The 17,034-nt window shown below is 45.4% G+C and overlaps 1 protein-coding gene across 5 annotated transcripts in view; it reads left to right on the forward strand.

Annotated features, from left to right (window-relative positions):
* The window catches only part of AKAP8 (A-kinase anchoring protein 8), a 47,388-nt gene extending 32,114 nt beyond the window's left edge, over nt 1–15,274 (forward strand). For 2 of the 5 annotated variants that reach the window (XM_037883914.2, XM_037883915.2), the window contains exons 6-14: nt 503–644; nt 1,096–1,142; nt 1,879–1,915; nt 4,560–4,656; nt 5,348–5,489; nt 6,289–6,382; nt 8,028–8,158; nt 10,348–10,443; nt 13,808–15,274. In XM_037883914.2, the coding sequence (XP_037739842.1) occupies nt 503–644; nt 1,096–1,142; nt 1,879–1,915; nt 4,560–4,656; nt 5,348–5,489; nt 6,289–6,382; nt 8,028–8,158; nt 10,348–10,443; nt 13,808–14,317 (1,296 nt within the window). In that variant the 3' untranslated portion in view covers nt 14,318–15,274. Of the gene's footprint in view, nt 1–502; nt 645–1,095; nt 1,143–1,878; nt 1,916–4,559; nt 4,657–5,347; nt 5,490–6,288; nt 6,383–8,027; nt 8,159–10,347; nt 10,444–11,938; nt 12,134–13,807 lie in introns of all 5 variants that reach the window. The other 3 variants (XM_007065914.4, XM_043532981.1, XR_005223096.2) reach the window with 2 other exon arrangements.
* The last annotated feature ends 1,760 nt before the right edge of the window (nt 15,275–17,034 follow it).

Here is a 17,034-nt window from a genome sequence, read left to right on the forward strand (position 1 = left end):
AGGATGTGACAGTTGCTTTCTGGAGCCGACTGAGGTAAGCACTGCCCGGCCAGAACCCACACTGGTCACCCCCTCCCACTTCACAAGCTCTGGGCTGGGGCAGAGGGTTTGGCTCTGCACCCAAACTCCCTCCCAGAGCCCTCACCCTCTCCTACAACCCAACCCCCTGCCCCAGCCTGGTGAAAGTGAGTGAGGGTGAGGGAGAGCAAGTGACAGAGGGAGGGGGAATGGAGTGAGTGAGGGTGGGGCCTCGGAGAAGGGGTGGGGAAAGGACTGAGTTGGGGGGTGGGGCTTGGAGGTTCCTGAAAATTTTTAAGTCAAAATGCGGGTCCATGGGTTGGTAAAGTTTGAGAACCGCTGATCTGGACAGAAGGTTACAGGGTCACACCTGCTTTTAGGAGCTCATTTCATTTAAGCTGCAGAAGGGTTAGAAGAGCTGGAGCTTCTTGGTTGATGCTGAAAAGATGGTCCATAAGATACTTCACCTAGTTTGTGTTTCTAGCCCAAGAGGAGGAGTTTCCGCAACCGCTCAGGGGGTCGATCAGATAGTGAAGGAGGGCGCAAGCGGAAACAATCCCAAAGCGGAGATGAGCCAGACAGCAAACAGGCAAAGACTGACAGTGAAGGAGACGACACCGAGAACGGTACAGTCCTGTTTTTTGACTAGAAAGGCTCGCAGCTAACATCACTGATTACGTGCTTCCTCTCTTCACTGGCTGGCAGCCAGCACTATAGATATTGTCTGTTAGATCTTAAAACTCAGTGGTCCTTAATCTGAGGCTATAGTCTGTCACTGTTACTGTGGTACACTGTTAGGTGCCTCCTAGCATTCAGGCTTTCCTCAGTGATCTGCGGACTCATCAGAGAAGTTGGTGCTCTAAATTCATCATTAAGGTAGGGACAGAACTTGTAGCAGGGACTACCAGACAGGAGAGAGAATAGTCAGCAAGTTGAGTTTTGTATTGGTGGTTATGAACCAGTGCTCTGTGAGTAAATAGGCAACTATATAGCGCTGGTGTCTTGTAACTTGCAGCAAGAGCGGGAGGACAGGCTTTCCCCACCCTAGTTAAATGACCTGTCTTGTGTATCTGGCAGATGATGGTGAAGGAGAGGACAAATCTGGAGATGAAGGAGACAAAGGTGTAAGTAACTTTCTAGAGCCTCTATAGAATGAATGTGAATGTTCTGAACGTGTCTGCTAGATTCTTCCTGAGCTACCTTTATTAGATTAGCCTCACCTGAGAGTGAAGATTTGAGACTATTGTAGCTAGTGTCCTTTACTTCGCTCCCACACACCAGGGCCAGAATTTTCAAAAATAGCCTAAAGGTAGCCTTCTAAATTTACTTAGACATCTTTTTCTCAAAAATGCTGAGTACCCAAAAGTTCCCTCCTACTGCAATATGGGATACGTATGACTGCCCCTAATGTTGGGGTAGTCTGAACTCTGCTTTCTAAACCTGCACAATGCTCCATTATTGTTCCATGATTTTGGAGGGAGTATGATCTAGTAATTGGGATAGTGGGGTTAAACTCCTTATTAATTACGTTTATTACAGTAGTGCCTAAGGGCTAACTAAGGATGGAGCCCCATTGTGCTAGGCACTGTACAAACACCAAATTTTGTCCATGGCTATGACTCATTTTTTTTAGCAACATATAAGATGTTAAGACTGGCAAAATAGGATCTCACTGTCATATTTTGAAATAGCCTTAGCAAAAACAATTTTGCAAATTTTAGTTAAATATGATGGTTTGATCTAAAAATGACTCTACACTGTATACTCTGTCAGTCACTGACAGATTACTGCAGATACAGTTTATGTGGATTTTTAAAGTAGTAGCTGATGTTGATGGCTTTCTTTGTTTTTGTTTTAAAGGAGAATGAGGGTTGTGGTGAAGATTGGGAGAAGAAAGGTAGGGTGATTTCTCCACTTCACATGATTCCTGTGGACTTAACGTACCCTATTGGCGTGTTTTCCCTCTTTACACTTGGAGCTATCTTGAGTTCAGCATTCAATCAAAGGCTTATAAAACTTAGGAGTGTGTTATGTAATGTCAAGTACAACACACACAGGTCCAGGTGCCTGAGCTGCTGCTTTAGTGTAGTCTTTTGCAGCCTGGTGGAATAATGCCCCTTACCTGTGACATATCAGAGCTCTGACACTGTGCTCACTGCTGTACTGAAAAGCCAGTCACAGTGCCTGTCCACGCTTACAAACTAAGATGGAAAAACAAAACACCAGTGGTCCAGTAAATGGATAAAGCAGGATTTTTTCTAATAATGGACACTTCTTGGGTGGTGGTTTAACAGTGACACTCTAAATTAAATATATCTCTGTCCAGAGCAGGTGGAAGCATATTAGATCAAGGATTAGTTTGAAAGCCTTATTATCTCTTGTGTAAACCACTCTTGTCATTCCTTTTTAACTGAATTCCTTTGAGTTGAACAGAGAACAGAAAGGGCGCAGCCACATCTGGGCTGTCTGCTATCGTGGGGGAAGGGGCCTGTTATGTAAAGAGTTTTATCTTAGAATTTATAGATGGAGGTGTCTTATTGGGTCTCTTGTAGCCAGAACCGTCTCCCCTTGCATCCATATGTTCCTTGTATTTGTGCTATGCATATCTGGCAGGTTGTTGGGCCTACACCCTAAGGGGAAGATGTCTCTTTTTCACTTGCTGATTGCGAAGAGGGACTTGAGTCTGACTGACATCAAGTCATAAAGCATATTCGTTAATTCCAGATTGAGGGTAATGTCACTGAAGGGACTTATAACACAGAGCTGGCTAATCTGTGCGATCAGTTTGAGGGGTAAATCCTTAGATAGCAAAACCACAAAAATAGGAAGGCAGAGACTAAACATTGAGACTGCCCCATTTATTGCTCTTGGCTGGGATTTTGAAAAGTGCTCAGCGTTGGCCTAACTCAATAGGAGTTTTACCATTGAATTCAGTGAAAGCAGTTATGCCAGTGCTGAGCAATTCTGAAAATTACACCCCTTGTCTGTATTTGTGGAAAGAATTTTAGCTAATAGCATACTTGTCACAATTTTCACTTATGGCCTGTTGTCTTAATTCTACACTTGGCAGACCTAAGTTAGTCAATTCTAGACTCCCCTTCTCTTACGCTTTCAGGACATATATGAGTCTTTTAGAGATTCACAAGCCACTGCTTGTTTGAAATTGTGATCTGCATAGTTGTGGGAATGTAGAAAGCCGTGTTTGTGGCTTTTTAAATGCTGAAGCAAAGCAGAAACTTGGAACAAGATGGTTTTGCATGTTAGCTGCTATGCAGCACATGATTATTGGGGGGGAACCACACGTTTTCTGTATGGGGAATTAGTGCTCTGCTCTAGCCACACATAGGACATTCTCATGGCTGACATTGGGATATAGTTTGATGTTCAGATGTTTATCCAACCTTCCTCTTTGATAACCAGATCCTGACCCACAGAGGGTCCCCTATCTTAGGTGTTACCACAGTACAGGCAGTGGGGGTAGGGTTGCTCTCTCTATTGGGTTCTGGCTAGTTGCTCCCTTCAAATCCTGTGTTCTCCCACGCATTTGGAGACCTCGCAGAATACATGGCTGTGCATTGGAAAAGCCCTAGAACTGTGCAGTTTGAAGACAGCAGGCTGTACAGTGAAGATAAAAAGACCTGGATATCTAATTCAGTTGGAGAGTGGGACTGAGGTTCTGTCCATTTCTCCCTCCCTGGCTCACACTTAGTTGTCCTGCTTCCAGAGGCCTTAAAGCCCCAATGATGTAAATTTAGCTATAAATATTATTCCTTTTCTCACTAAGGATTTTGGAGAAGTAGAACTGCAGGGGCTTCAAAGCTCCTCTGAGAAGCCAGACAGCAGTCATGTTTATCTGTGACAAACATTCTGGAATGGCATGTGAGGTGTTTTGAACCCTCTGGGGTGCTTTTCTAGCATCCTGAAAAATAGAAGGTGAAAAAAGTGAAAGGAAAATACCAAATATAATAGTGTGATACAAAATGGAGTCTGTGCTTCAGTTCTCAGGTAAATGAGTCACTGAGAATGTGCGTTACCGGCACTCGACCACCCAAGGAAACGAAGGCTATGAGGGAGGGACAGACACTAGTCATCCGGGGGAAGTTGGGTAAATGTGTGTCACCCAATGCAGCTACCCCAAGGGAGGGCCTTCACTGTCAGCAGTAAGAGCTGGTTCCATTGGTGGTTGCTGTGTCTTCACTGAACCCAGCAACTTCTGAAGTTAAGTGATGGGCTCCAAGAGTCAGGAATGGGGTCTGTTACAATTGGTATTACTCGAACTGAGAACTCTTAATTCTAAGAATATTTAGGCTGGAAGCTGAGTGGCTGTCCAGAAACAAACACACGATAGAAAAGTGGCCTGAAAAAACAGATCAGACAGAGGAGCTGTCAGAGATCAGGAAGGACAGGGATTTCTTGAAGCCTAGCATGGGAGGGAAGCACAGTAGCTCACATCCTAATAAAACCCAAAGAATTAGATTTCTGCCAACAAAAAATGTTGACATTAGGTGTGATATAGAAACTTTAAATGTGATTCTCTGTAGCGTCTGGAGATGGCGGTGATGATGATGATGATGAGGTGAAAAAGAAGAGGGAGAAACAGAGGAGAAGAGATAGAATGCGCGATCGTGCTATGGACAGGTAAGTGACTATAGAGGAAGCAATCAATAAATCAGTCTCCCAAGGGCAGTCCTGTGACTCATCATCCCTAATCCACCTGGCACAAAAGAATTCTCTTTGGATCCCTGCAGGAGATCTGAACTCTCTCCTGTTCACACAACACAGATATAAGTTCCCATTTGAAGTCGGTACAGTGGAATCAGCATTTCAATTCCAGTCAATCTAGAATACTCTTCTCTTTGTGCTTTGTAACTCACAGTAAAGAAAGCGGAATGGAGGTATTGCCTAATAGTTACAGTTGTAGAAGTAATTCTTTATAACTGTTATGCTAAATACAAAGCATTGCCATTTTAAAAAGTAAGCATTCTAAAGACTAAATGACCAATTAAGATAACTTACCCATTCAGTACCTATGTACAAATTAACAATAGTATTGTCAAATGAAAATTCATTTTGTATATTCCCAACATTAGGCTTAACTCTGACCCATAAAATACACCTGTATTCTTTCAACATGCACATACATGCTACAAAACAAAATTACACAATTTCTGACAGGAATGTAATAGTACTGCATCAACTGAAACTGGAGAGGAAAGTTTGGTAAGCAGAAAATTCCTCAAATTGGAATTTTGTCAGGATGCTGGAGCTTACTCTTGTGAAAAGTTTCACTGTATACATAGATTATTGTACCACACGTTACTTTCTTCAGAATCCAGTTCGCCTGCTCTGTGTGTAAGTTCCGCAGCTTTGAAGATGAAGAAATCCAGAAACATCTGCAAAGCAAGTTTCACAAAGATACCCTGCGATACATTGGCACCAAACTCCCTGATAAAACCGTTGAATTCCTGCAGGTATGTGGACGGCTCAGCCTTTTTTAACCCTTACTTAAAATTCCTAGAATGGCGTAGGAGAAGGCACAGGGTAATTGAGGAATTCTGTTACTGTCTGTCACACCTACTGATTGCATTGCCCAGAGCTTGGTAATGGGATACAGAGCCCACTGGCTCCCTTCCGGCTCATGCCAGCATTCATGAATCAGTAAAGAGCCATCAGTTGATAACTCTTCATGTGAAATGTGGGGTTAGGGTTATCTAGTTCCTAATGCGTGTCGCACAAATAACTCTGTTGGCACTGTTTAAGCCTCAAGTTGGCTGGCTCAGCAGAGAAGCCAAGAAATGAATTAAGCCATAGAGACTGACCTTCCCCTCCCCTCAGCTCTAAAAGCATGTCTTTCGGGTGAGGTGTCAGGCAGCTTGTGCTTCTGCAGCTGGGTGTTTAAGTCTCCAGGCTGTCAATAGGCATCTTTCAGGAACACAGAGGTCACATGAATGGTTTAAAGAGACAGTTGCCACTGTCATGGCACTACTGACTACTGTAGCATGCTGAGATATATGGAGTGTGGCTCTGACTGAGTAGATCTGTCTGAGCTCCTGAAGGTATAGGCAGGGTGGGGGCGGGGGAAGTGTTTGGCAAGTCTCTTACTTATTTAGTTGTGCTCTCTTCCCCTCCCCATGGGTTTTCTTACAGAGCTCTCATGTCCCTTCTGAGTGGCATGCTATAGATTGTGCTGCTTATTGATGCCATTGGCTTGTACAAGTGGTGGAGAGTTTCATTCTCTTTCCTCCCTCCCTGCCCCCCACCCCCCCCCAGGAGTATATTGTGAACAGGAATAAGAAAATTGAAAAGCGTCGTCAGGAGCTGACTGAGAAGGAGGGTACAAAGCAGAAACCAGACCCTTTCAAGGGTAAGTGAAGTCTGTGTATCCGTGGAGACTTTGTTTTGCTGTGGCACGTAGGAGCACCAGGAATGGACCAGGATCACTTTGCGCTAGGTGCTGTACAAACACAGAACAAAAAGACAGTCCCTGCCCTACGGATTTTACAATTAAGTATTGCCTGCTCAGTCAGCTCTGAATTAGGCCCAAGATGCCACAAACTATCCGACTCCCCAAGCAGAAAACAGTTGTATTACTCTGAAATGGTGTGGCTTAGATGGTCAGTGGAAATCCAGTAACCCTGGAATGGCAAGTGCTGAAGGAAAAGGCCAACAGTGTGGATGCTGCTGGATGAGGGATGGAAAAAGGAGCCACATTTGCTTTTCTTTTCTCGGGCCAAACTTCTTATCTGAGAGGGCTGGGATAAGGCAGAAATTAAACTTGCCACCCACCCTCAGCTTCAGTGTCCAGTTTAATCTTACCATTTTACCCCAGTGACTGGGAGGCCTGCTAAAGATGGCTGCATCTTGAACGTTAGAAAGAAAGTGGACAAGTGCCATTTTTAAACAGCTGAGTCACTCTGTGCTCTATTCATTTTTGTAGGCAGTTGTAGCTTAGCCTTGCTTCTAGATGCTATGTCACAGAACACATGGGTGCCACGGCAGATTTTACAAAAATAAGAGGCCACACTATCAGGTGGGGAGAGACTGCAGATTCTCTGCATGGTTTAATGAGAATCTGCTGCAGTATTACTGATGCTGAATTCTGTGGCCAGTGAAGATGTGTGGCAGTGGGAGATGGGAAAATGTTCAAAAGTGAAGGGTTTTATTGGCTTTGTAAATATTCAGTTGAACACAGCAGATCCCGTGTTCATTTTACTATTTAACTTCATTAAAAACTGTAGGGCTGTTTTTTTCCTGATTTGTTCTTGCCCCCATTTCTACAATAGCACATTGCCACAGAATCTACAAGGTCTTGCTTAGCACACAATTCCCAGCATGTTTTCCTACAGTGCAGGGTCTCCTCAGACGCAGCCAGTTAGTGAAAAGGCATTTGTACTAATGTTGTGAGCTTGGGTCCTGTGATAAGTGGTTACACTTGAATTAAGTTGTGCATTGGCCGACAGTAAGCCAGCTAACAGGTTTTTGCTGTTGGCCTCTGAAAAAGGGTAAAGGAGGAGTGAAATATTCCAAAATGTAGGAAATCATTTGTGCTGTCCTGTCTTTGAGACTTTGCAAGAGTCTCATTGAAGCCACTTTGAGGTAGGCTGGCCTTGTGGTGAAGGCACTTCCCTGGGACTCAGGAAATCTAGGTTCCATTCCCTGCTCTGCTTAGTGAAAGTCAATGATTTTTGTGCTAGTCTGGCATTAGGATAAGTGGTGATATTTGTGATGTGCTCTGATACAACAGGAGTGGGGCATGTGTAAGAATCTAGACTGGTGAGACAAGTGGCGTCTCAAATCCTTAGAATGACATGCATGGATGGTTCTCAGAAAGCAAGGCAGAATTGAAAGGAGATGAGATACTGGTGTCAAATTACTGCCCGTTACATCCCAGAGGGAGTTTTGTGATCTTTATTTATGGGAGTGGTGAGAGGGTGTTGATGGGACTCGCAGAACGTTTTTCAAGGTAACAGGTACTCTGAATGTTGGCTAACCTGTCCGTATCACCCCAGGTATCGGCCAGGAACACTTTTTCAAGAAGATCGAGGCAGCTCACTGTATGGCTTGTGACATGTTAATTCCTGCACAGAACCACCTCCTCCAAAGACACCTGAGGTCAGCAGACCACAACAGGAACCGCAGGGTAAGCAAGCATACTCATTTCTGGCCAACTACTCATTAGATAATTTAAAGTAACTTCATCTTTAACTCTGAGAACTGGCTGAATGGACAAGTAAGGGGCTGAGGGTTTCTGACTGCTGAGGGCTCCTGACTGCTGAGGGCTCTTGCATGGAGGAATGCTAACTTGCTTTCCACCTGCTAGAAACCCTTCTTATCTTCTGGCTTATTGTTCCCAACCTGATGGAATGCAAATCCAACCAGTAACTTTGTGGTCACTAGTGGTTGTGGGAAGATGAAGGAACTGGCCATATGGATTTTGTTCTCCTGCAGGTATTGGCTGGTAGGTAGGTAGGTATTAGCAGCTGAGCTGCAAGGGGTTGTAGTACATGTTGGGAGTGAGAGAGAGATGAATAGAAGTGGTTACAAAGAAAGTGAGATCTGGTCTTGCCTTTTGTAATCTGCCATCCCACAGTATGTCAATGAATTCGAGAACCATGTAATCATTGTTAGGAGCTGAAGTTTCCATATGCTGACTGGGATACATAGGGAGACAGACCCTTAAGGGCAGATCTTTTATTGGGCCAGGAATTAGATTTTGGATGGGATTCCTACATTTTAAGGCCAGAAGGCAGGATTGTGATAGTCTAGTCTGACCTGCATAACACAGTTTAGAGGACATCATTCTTTTTTTTTCTCTCTCTCTTCTCCCCCCCCCCCGGGTAATTTCTGTGTGGCTCTGGCTTTTCCTTCCTGTTCTTTTGGGATTTAAACTGCTCTGACTCAGGAGTGCTGTATAAATTACACACCAAGTGTTCTCTTTGAGGTTGCACTATTTTATAGTGCTGCTTAATTAAAAATTCAAAAACCTCCCTTGTCAGAACACTTGAGGCAGGCACAATAATAATTTTAACAGAAGTCATAATGCTAGAGGAGCATCTAAACCAGCATTAGCCACAGTGGGGCTTGGAGCTTTACAATATATCTTCCCACAGGCCTTCATCTCAGTTCAAAATGGAGCAATGCATGATGAGTAAAGCTACAATATAGCCATGGCAATCACGTATTCTGTGACTTTCCATTCCTGGCAGGAGCCATTCAGCAGCGGGTGGCCTTCCCTGTGTCGGGGTTTGTTGTTGTTGTTCTCGTAGCCCTAGCTGTGGGGGGGGTCTCCACTCATTCCACCAGGATCACAGCTTTCCCTGTACGTTGCACCTGCAGGGACGAGGGGTCACTGTCCCTGAGGCCATGCAGGGAGCCCTCTGCAGCCCTGCTGTCACAGGAGTGAAGAAGCAGGGCTGCAGAGGGGACTATACGCTGCTGCAGGGCTGGTGACAGTCTCTACAGGGCAAGGGGCGGGGTGGATGCAGTCCCACTGACTGTTGTTTTCATCAGTTTCCTTGTGTCAGCTGAAATCAGTGTTTACTGACATCTGTCAGTTTAAAATCAAATCCTACCCAGCCTAAGTATGGTGCACCTGCTCATTTGGTGCTAGCCAGTCTGCTAGAGATCACACACTGATATTTGTGCAGACAGCTTAATCTGTTGCCGAATAGTATTCATTTTGAAGTCCTAAAACTTCATTGCATCTGATTTTACTCTAAGGCATTTGAGGGATATGCTCACGTCTGATTTGGGATCACCTCAATTTGGGAGCAGTTTCAGTCAGAATTTAAAAGTCAAGGCATAAAGTCATCCATTACTTGATGGTATTTGGATGTAAATGCATGCACAGCATAGCAGAAATTGTTTAGCTGTCTTGTTTCCCGAAATAAACTTACTTTGGTAGTGAAAAGACCTAAGAATCTGCTTCTTTAACCAGGGATTGCTACATTTCTCCTTCCTCGCCCAGCAGTCTTGCATTTTGGTGACCACTGCAGTTAGGAAAAAGAAAAGGAGTACTTGTGGCACCTTAGAGACTAACAAATTTTTCTTTTTGCGAATACAGACTAACACGACTGCTATTCTGAAAACTACAGTTAGGGTCCTTAAATGGAGTTTCATTCAGGCTTGTATTGCCCAATTGGGCATGCCCTTCCCCAAGGCTAAAACATGCACCCTATGCAGAGCAGCCACTGCAGAACATGGCTGGAATCTGGAATTTCCCCTTGACAGCATAGCTGAGCAGGAAACTAACATCTTGTGACTGGTCTCTGTTAAGCTCTTCCTTGACTTGACCCACAGAGTAACCCCAGTGTCCGGTTTCCTTTTCAGATGGCAGCCGAGCAGTTCAAGAAGACTAGTCTCCATGTTGCCAAGAGTGTCCTAAATAACAAGCACATTGTAAAAATGCTGGAAAAGTATCTCAAGGTGAGTGAGTAAGAAAGTTGCCAGTTAGTCTTGCTTTTCCACAGAGCAGTGGGGATACACGCCGACTTGGTCCTGAACAGTGAACTGGTACAGAGCACAGAGTTGAGTATCACTGTGTGTGCTGCATGTTGGTCACAAAACTCGCTTCTATATACAATGGGGAGAAGCATAGATACCACTCCGCTTTCTTTATGCATAGGCTGAGCCTTGGGTCTGGTGTCTTTATTTTCTTTTTAGGCAGTTTATCACTTTTCATGTATTTTTTAAAAACTTACATATTGTACCTATTGCAACCCCCAGGCACATGTAGATTAGTTATGAAATCACCCAAACCAAAACATATTAAAGGAACAAAATATCAAAAGAAACTTCAGTGCCCTAAAGTCAGCCCTCCGGCATTCACCCTGGTGCCAAAAGGAGGCACAAGGCATAGGCACCATCTAAGTCCCGTAGGGCGTAAATTGGACTGAAGTGGTGCCTAGGCCTCATCCTGGCTACCTGCCTGGGGTGAATTTCACCCTGCATGAACAGTTAGGCTCTGAAACTTTCCCAGCAGGTCAACAAACTCTGACAGACCAACAGGGGCATCAAATGCCAGAGTCGAAACACATTCCCTCTAGGCCCTATCCGTGTCCCTCGAGATCAAAGCAGGGGAGTATCAGTGAGAGCACCCTAGCCGATCCTTACTGTCAGGATGGAGTGTGAGGACAAAGTCAGGGCCACAACAGGTAGAATTCTTAGGTCAAATCAGCACTTTGAATTGCATCCAGAAAGAAGCTGGAAGCCAGTGCAGCCTTCAGAGTATGGGTGTAATATGCTCCATGCGGAAGCACCGCTGAGTACGCAGGCAGTTGCGTCCTGCGCTGACATTTCCAAGTTGCCTTCAAGGGTCTGCCCATGTAGAGCACATTGCAGTAATGCAATCTGGCGGTGACATGGGCATGGGTAACTGGCGAGGTCCACATCTGAGAGGAAAGGTCGCAACCTCCTTGCCATGCGAAGATGAAAAGAAGCACTTTTGGCTGCTGCTGCTACCTGGGAATCCAGGAGCAGCCAAGGATCCAACAGGACCCCTGATTTGCAAACTTGGCTAACAGGGCAGGCAAACCCCCTCAAATGGGGGGAGCAACTGTTTCCCCTGTTCCACCGGCATCACTTTGGTCTTATCTGGATTGAGCCTCTGCCAACTAGCTCTCATCCAAGCCCCAGTCTCTGCTAGACACTAGCAAAACTGAGACTCCACCCTCTGGGTCCAGTGAAAGAGACTTTGAGCTGAGAGTTATCAGCACATTGATGGCACTGCAGCCCAGATAGCGAGGCTGTCTCCCCTAGCGGCCTCTCATACACGTTGAACAGGAGGGGTGACAATAAACCCTGCGGTACCCCACACGAGAGAGCCCTCGGGGCAGATGAGCAATTGCCCAGTGCTACCCTCTGGGATCTCTCAGAGGAAAGAACGGAACCACTCAAGTGCAACTCCGTCTACCCCTGCCAGGGTCCGCAGGCACATCAACAACACCTCATGATCAACGGTATCAAAGGCTGCCGGCAGATCTAAAAGAATCAGCATGGGCACCTGACCTTTGTCCATCAGCAGGAGGAGATCTTCGACCGATCCCAGCACGGTCTCCGTACCATACCCAGGTGCAAAACCAGACTGAAAGGGGTGAAGGAAATCTGAGGATTCCAGGTAATGCCAGAGCTGCCTCGCCAAAACCTTCTCAGCAACCTTCCCCAAGGAAGGCTGGAGACAGGGTGATAATTGCCAAGACTGTCAGCGTCAAGAGATGGTTTCTTGAACGTGGGCCTAATGATTCCTCCTCTGAGGGATGCTGGCACCTTGCCCTTACAAAGAGAGGCCGAGGCAGTCTCCACCAATAGTGGACTCCATATTTCCCTGTAGATTTTACTGGCGATTGTGGACGTGGGTCCAGATCGCAGGGTATAGCCTGGAGTTCCTCCAGAATCTCAATAGATAAGTTTGGCTGGCTGAAATCCAGCCAGAGAAGATGACATTATGTTTGTCCTCCACCTGCATGGATCTGCTCTTGTGGAGGCAGCCAGACTGGTCTGAATCTGATCATTCTGGTCCGTGAAGTAGAAAACTCCTCAAAAGAAACACTTGGCTGTTGCTAGGCAAAGATGGCCCAATTTTACTAGGCTGTCTGTCACCCAGCACAGTTCCACTGGGCAGGATTTCACGGATACTGGTGGAGCAGGAGAACTCTCTCCTTGCCTCCATCACAACCAGGACATAAGAGTTCAAAAGCTCTTAGTCACACTTGATTAGATTCCGGGCAAGATTTCTGCCACTGGCATGTTATCTTCCTCATTCACACTTCATCTGTTGCAGGTTGCCTGCATACCAAGGTGATCTGTGAGGAAGGGAAGGAAAGTTTAGGAGCCACCATTCCATAATCCAGAACAAACCATGCAGGGGGTCCATCTGCTGGCTGTACAATATTCTCCTTCAGATAACTCTGAAACCCAGTCTAAGCCAAATAATAAAAAATAGGTCCCCTGTCCCAACAGGAGTAGAAGTGAGCTCTGATCTCAGCCTTATTCAGGCTGAAAGAGGCCAAAACCCTTAGGGCCTTGACCTCCTATGAAAAAAGTGAATAACTCCTACTGAAATAACAAAACCTAATTAGTTATCACTTAGTGTGGGATGGAGAGAGCAGGAACCAATTCCTGAGACTACCAAGACAGTTTTCACTTGAAACCATTAGTTATACGAACACTTCAAAAAATACCTGGATTTCTTGGCTCCCAAAGATAGGATGGTATGAAAACTGTTACTTCAGTTGTTGATCTGCCTGGACCTCTCCCAGTGGGAGAGATTTCTCTACCACTGGGTTGTATGCTCAAGTGGGACTGGACAGAAGGTGAAAAAATTGATATAACTGCTTTCTAGAAGAGGAGTTCCTCCCACTTGAGATTGGACACCCCTCGTTTGCCTAGCTGTTGCAGCACACACAGTTTATAAGAGTATACCCTCCCTCCCCCAGCCCGTGGGTGACTGCACCCTGAGCAGGTTGCAGTACAGGAGAGTCACATACAATTTCCATTCCTGCAAGGTAGAGGCTTTCCCAACAATAAGTAACATTGCCTATTGATGTGGGGCTTTGACAAACACTTTCCTGGGGTGCTTTTCATGATACAAGTTTAGAGTGCACAATTTTTATAGGAGCTTTGGGGCTGGACCTGATCAATTTTCACAGTTCTTTCCTGAAATTGAGGATCTGTCGTTTCCAATTGATCTCGGTTGCAAACCTCTGAATTTCATGTCTGAGGTTTCCTCTAGGAGAAACGTAAACCATACTACAGGCAAATGACTGCTGTCCTTTCCCCCTCTCTTTGTCAGGGCGATGATCCATTTACAGATGAAATTGTTGACCAGGATGTTGATGAAACTGAAGCCTTGGAAGGAGGTGATGGTGGTGGTGAAGGGGCGAATGAAAGTGCTACTGCAGAGACAAAAGAGGAAGGTACTGGGGATGCAGGTGAAGCTACAGAAGCCCCTGAAACCACTAAAGCAGAAGGAGAAGAAATAGAAAAAGCCTCTGAGGAATTGCCTGAAAGTGAGGAGTTGCCTAAAAATGAGGCAGAGCAGCAGCCACCACAGGAAGAAGCTGAGGTTGGGGCAGAGGCTGGAATGGAAGAAGCAGCAGAGGCAGCAGTGGTTGTAACAGAAGAACCATCCCCTCCTCAAGAAAATACAGCTGAGACAGTGGCTTCTGCAGGAGGTGAAGCTGAGGTACAGCAGGTTGAAAAGGAAGAGGAGAAACCGAGTGAAGTAACAGAGTCTGGAACCAGTGATGCAAAGGTGGAAGAGGAGGCACCACCTGTAGAAGTGGAGCTGCAGCAAGAATAACTCTGTGAATGTTTGTGTGAAGGTGACTTGTCCTGCACAATTGTATAATCCATGATTTTGATTTTTTTCCTGTCTTATTCGAATGCAGTACCTGAATGCGCATTGCCAGAAATTCGGCTGGCTTTGTTTTTGTTCAAGGGGAGGGACCCAACTGTTCTGTTATGGGAGCAGTATTGTGCTTAACTGTCTTGTTCTGTAGATTTGCTTAGTTCTGCTTTCTACATAATTTTTTAGGTTGAAGACTGCAGAAAGCTGTACATTCCCCAAGAAACACTTGAGGTGCATAATCATCTTTTTGAATTTTTAGAATGAAAAGCAGGATTTGCAAAATAAAAACATGATGATTAGATTCTGACAGCTGTTTGGTTTTTAAGTGCAGCACTAAAGCAGTATGGTTTCTTTTGCAACAGAGACTTGGTCCTTTTACTAATTGGGAGCCAGTAAATATCTTCAGCATTTTTTATCCCTACCTGTAGGGAGTACTTACCATTTTAAATACTCCCTAGAAAGGAGAGGATTTTTTGTTGTGAAATCCACTGGCTTCATCTGTCAAAACTCCAGTACTGCATGAGAATTAGGGTACGTAGTTTTACAGTTTTTAAGCACCAAGTCAGTTTATGTCTAGAAATCAGGCCACTCTTTGTATAGTGCACTGATTTAGAGACCTACTTTGAGGGGGGGAAATTACACCTCCGTTGAAAACCATTTTTCCTTCCTCCTAAATTTTAATAAGGTCACAATAGTCTCATTCACAGTATAAAACTGATTGCCAAATGCTGTCACAGGATTATTCGAACAATACCAAGATCAGCAAAGGATAGGAACTGCTGACTTAAGTGTTATTATCTATGCTTGTGATATAAAATGTTTAAGTCTGATATAGACCCGCTATCATTTTGAATAAACCCAGAGTTCTTGGTCTTAAAGTCTAAATAAACTTCTGAATCTGGAAAAAAACCAACAATTACCTCTAATTGTAATTGAGCTGTCCATGAAATGTCTGCATATTGAGCAATCGTTAAAGATTTGTAAAATGAGAACCACCAGCTCCATCTCTGGGTCTCAGGTTCTGGGAAGATATCACATGCTTCTTACCAAAGACCGAATGCGGGTGGTGCTTTTTTAAAGATTCTCTCTTCCACAGCGAGTGGAGGGTTGGGAGGCTGCAGTAAGAATCACATCCATTTCTGCCTCCGATCCCTTGTACCAATATACTTTGATACATTTGTACATGCAAAGGGAAAACCGAGGTATCAAACATGATTGTCTGCCTGGCTGGCTGGCTGAGAGTAGCTGAGACATTTGCCTGGAGCGGCAGCTAAGTTTTGCTATAAATAGCACTTCGTAACTGCTAAAATCCCTGGCACCAAAGATCTTGGTAACAATACATTGGTCTGATTCTCAGGGCAGCAAGAGATTAAAGATGTTGCATACACAGACCATTGGCAAGCCTTTTCCTGATAGTCACTGCCACACTTCATAGAAAATCCATCACTGTCTGCATGTCCATATAGCACGTGGGTTTTCCAGTCTCTTGTTGGGTTGGCTGAGCCCTACATTTATAGTTCAAAGTAGCAAATGGGTGCTGGTCTTCCAGCTGAAATTCAGTAGGTTAGCGCTGATCGTGTGCACGCCCAAACCCAGCTGATTTCTTATGGAACAACTCCAGTGTGAACAAAGGAAAACTTGGAGGTTGAAATGGGGAAGTGTGAACATCCTTGCTTGCAGATTCCCTTTCTGCTTGTCCATAAACTTCTGCCGGCTGTGTGCGATTGTATCGGGATGCTATGGAGGTGGGAGGGAGGCAGCGAGACTACATTACAGAGAGAAAGGAACATAAGAGCTTGAACACTAGTGCAACTGGTTGGTACACCTAAACTAAAGAGGCTTTTCAGGGAAATCCAAGTCAGGTAGGTGGGAAATGCATAAGTACCAAGGTAGCCTGATCTCCCCAGATGCAATAATTTTTGCACCACCTCCTCTCTCTTAGCTCTGTGTTGTGGCTGGGTGAGAAGGTTTGCTTTCTCTTCGTTCTTGCCACGCAGGAAAGGAAGCATTTTAGTTGCTAAGCTAAATTAAAATGTAACTTTGAATTATTTTCAAAGCCAGTAATGCTTCTGGTGTAATAGCTGTAAATATGGGAGGCTTCCATAAACTGCATGATATTATCTCAGGAAGTGTTGATTTCTTTGTTGCTAAGATCTGATCTTCAGTAATCACTACATTTCCAGGAATGCTAAGGCCCCTGTAGAACTGGGAGCAGCAGGGGGCTCTGCACACTGCCGCTGCCCCTGCCCCAAGCACAGCTCCCAGTGACTGTGAACTGTGCCCAATGGGAGCTGCAGGGGTGGTGCCTGCGGACGGGGGGTGGGGATGGGACATGCTGCTGCTTCCAGGAGGCACTTGATGTAAGTGCCACCCAGAGCCTGCACCCCTGAGCCATACACCCCTACTCCTGCCCCAGCCCTGATCCCCCTTCCACCCTCTGAATCCCTCAGTCCTAGCCCAGAGCCCCCTTCTACACCCCAAACTCCCCAGCCCCACCCCAGAGCCTGCACCCCCAGCTGGAGCCGTCACCCACTCCACACCCCCTGCCCCAGCCTTGAGCCCCCTCCTGCACCCTCAACTTCTCATTTCTAGCCCCACTCTGGAGCCCTCACCCCCTCCTACTCCCCAACCCCAATTTCGTGAGCATTAATGGCCTGCCATACAATTTC

Source organism: Chelonia mydas, chromosome 20 (genome assembly GCF_015237465.2).
Source record: "Chelonia mydas isolate rCheMyd1 chromosome 20, rCheMyd1.pri.v2, whole genome shotgun sequence".
NCBI classification, from domain to species: domain Eukaryota; kingdom Metazoa; phylum Chordata; order Testudines; family Cheloniidae; genus Chelonia; species Chelonia mydas.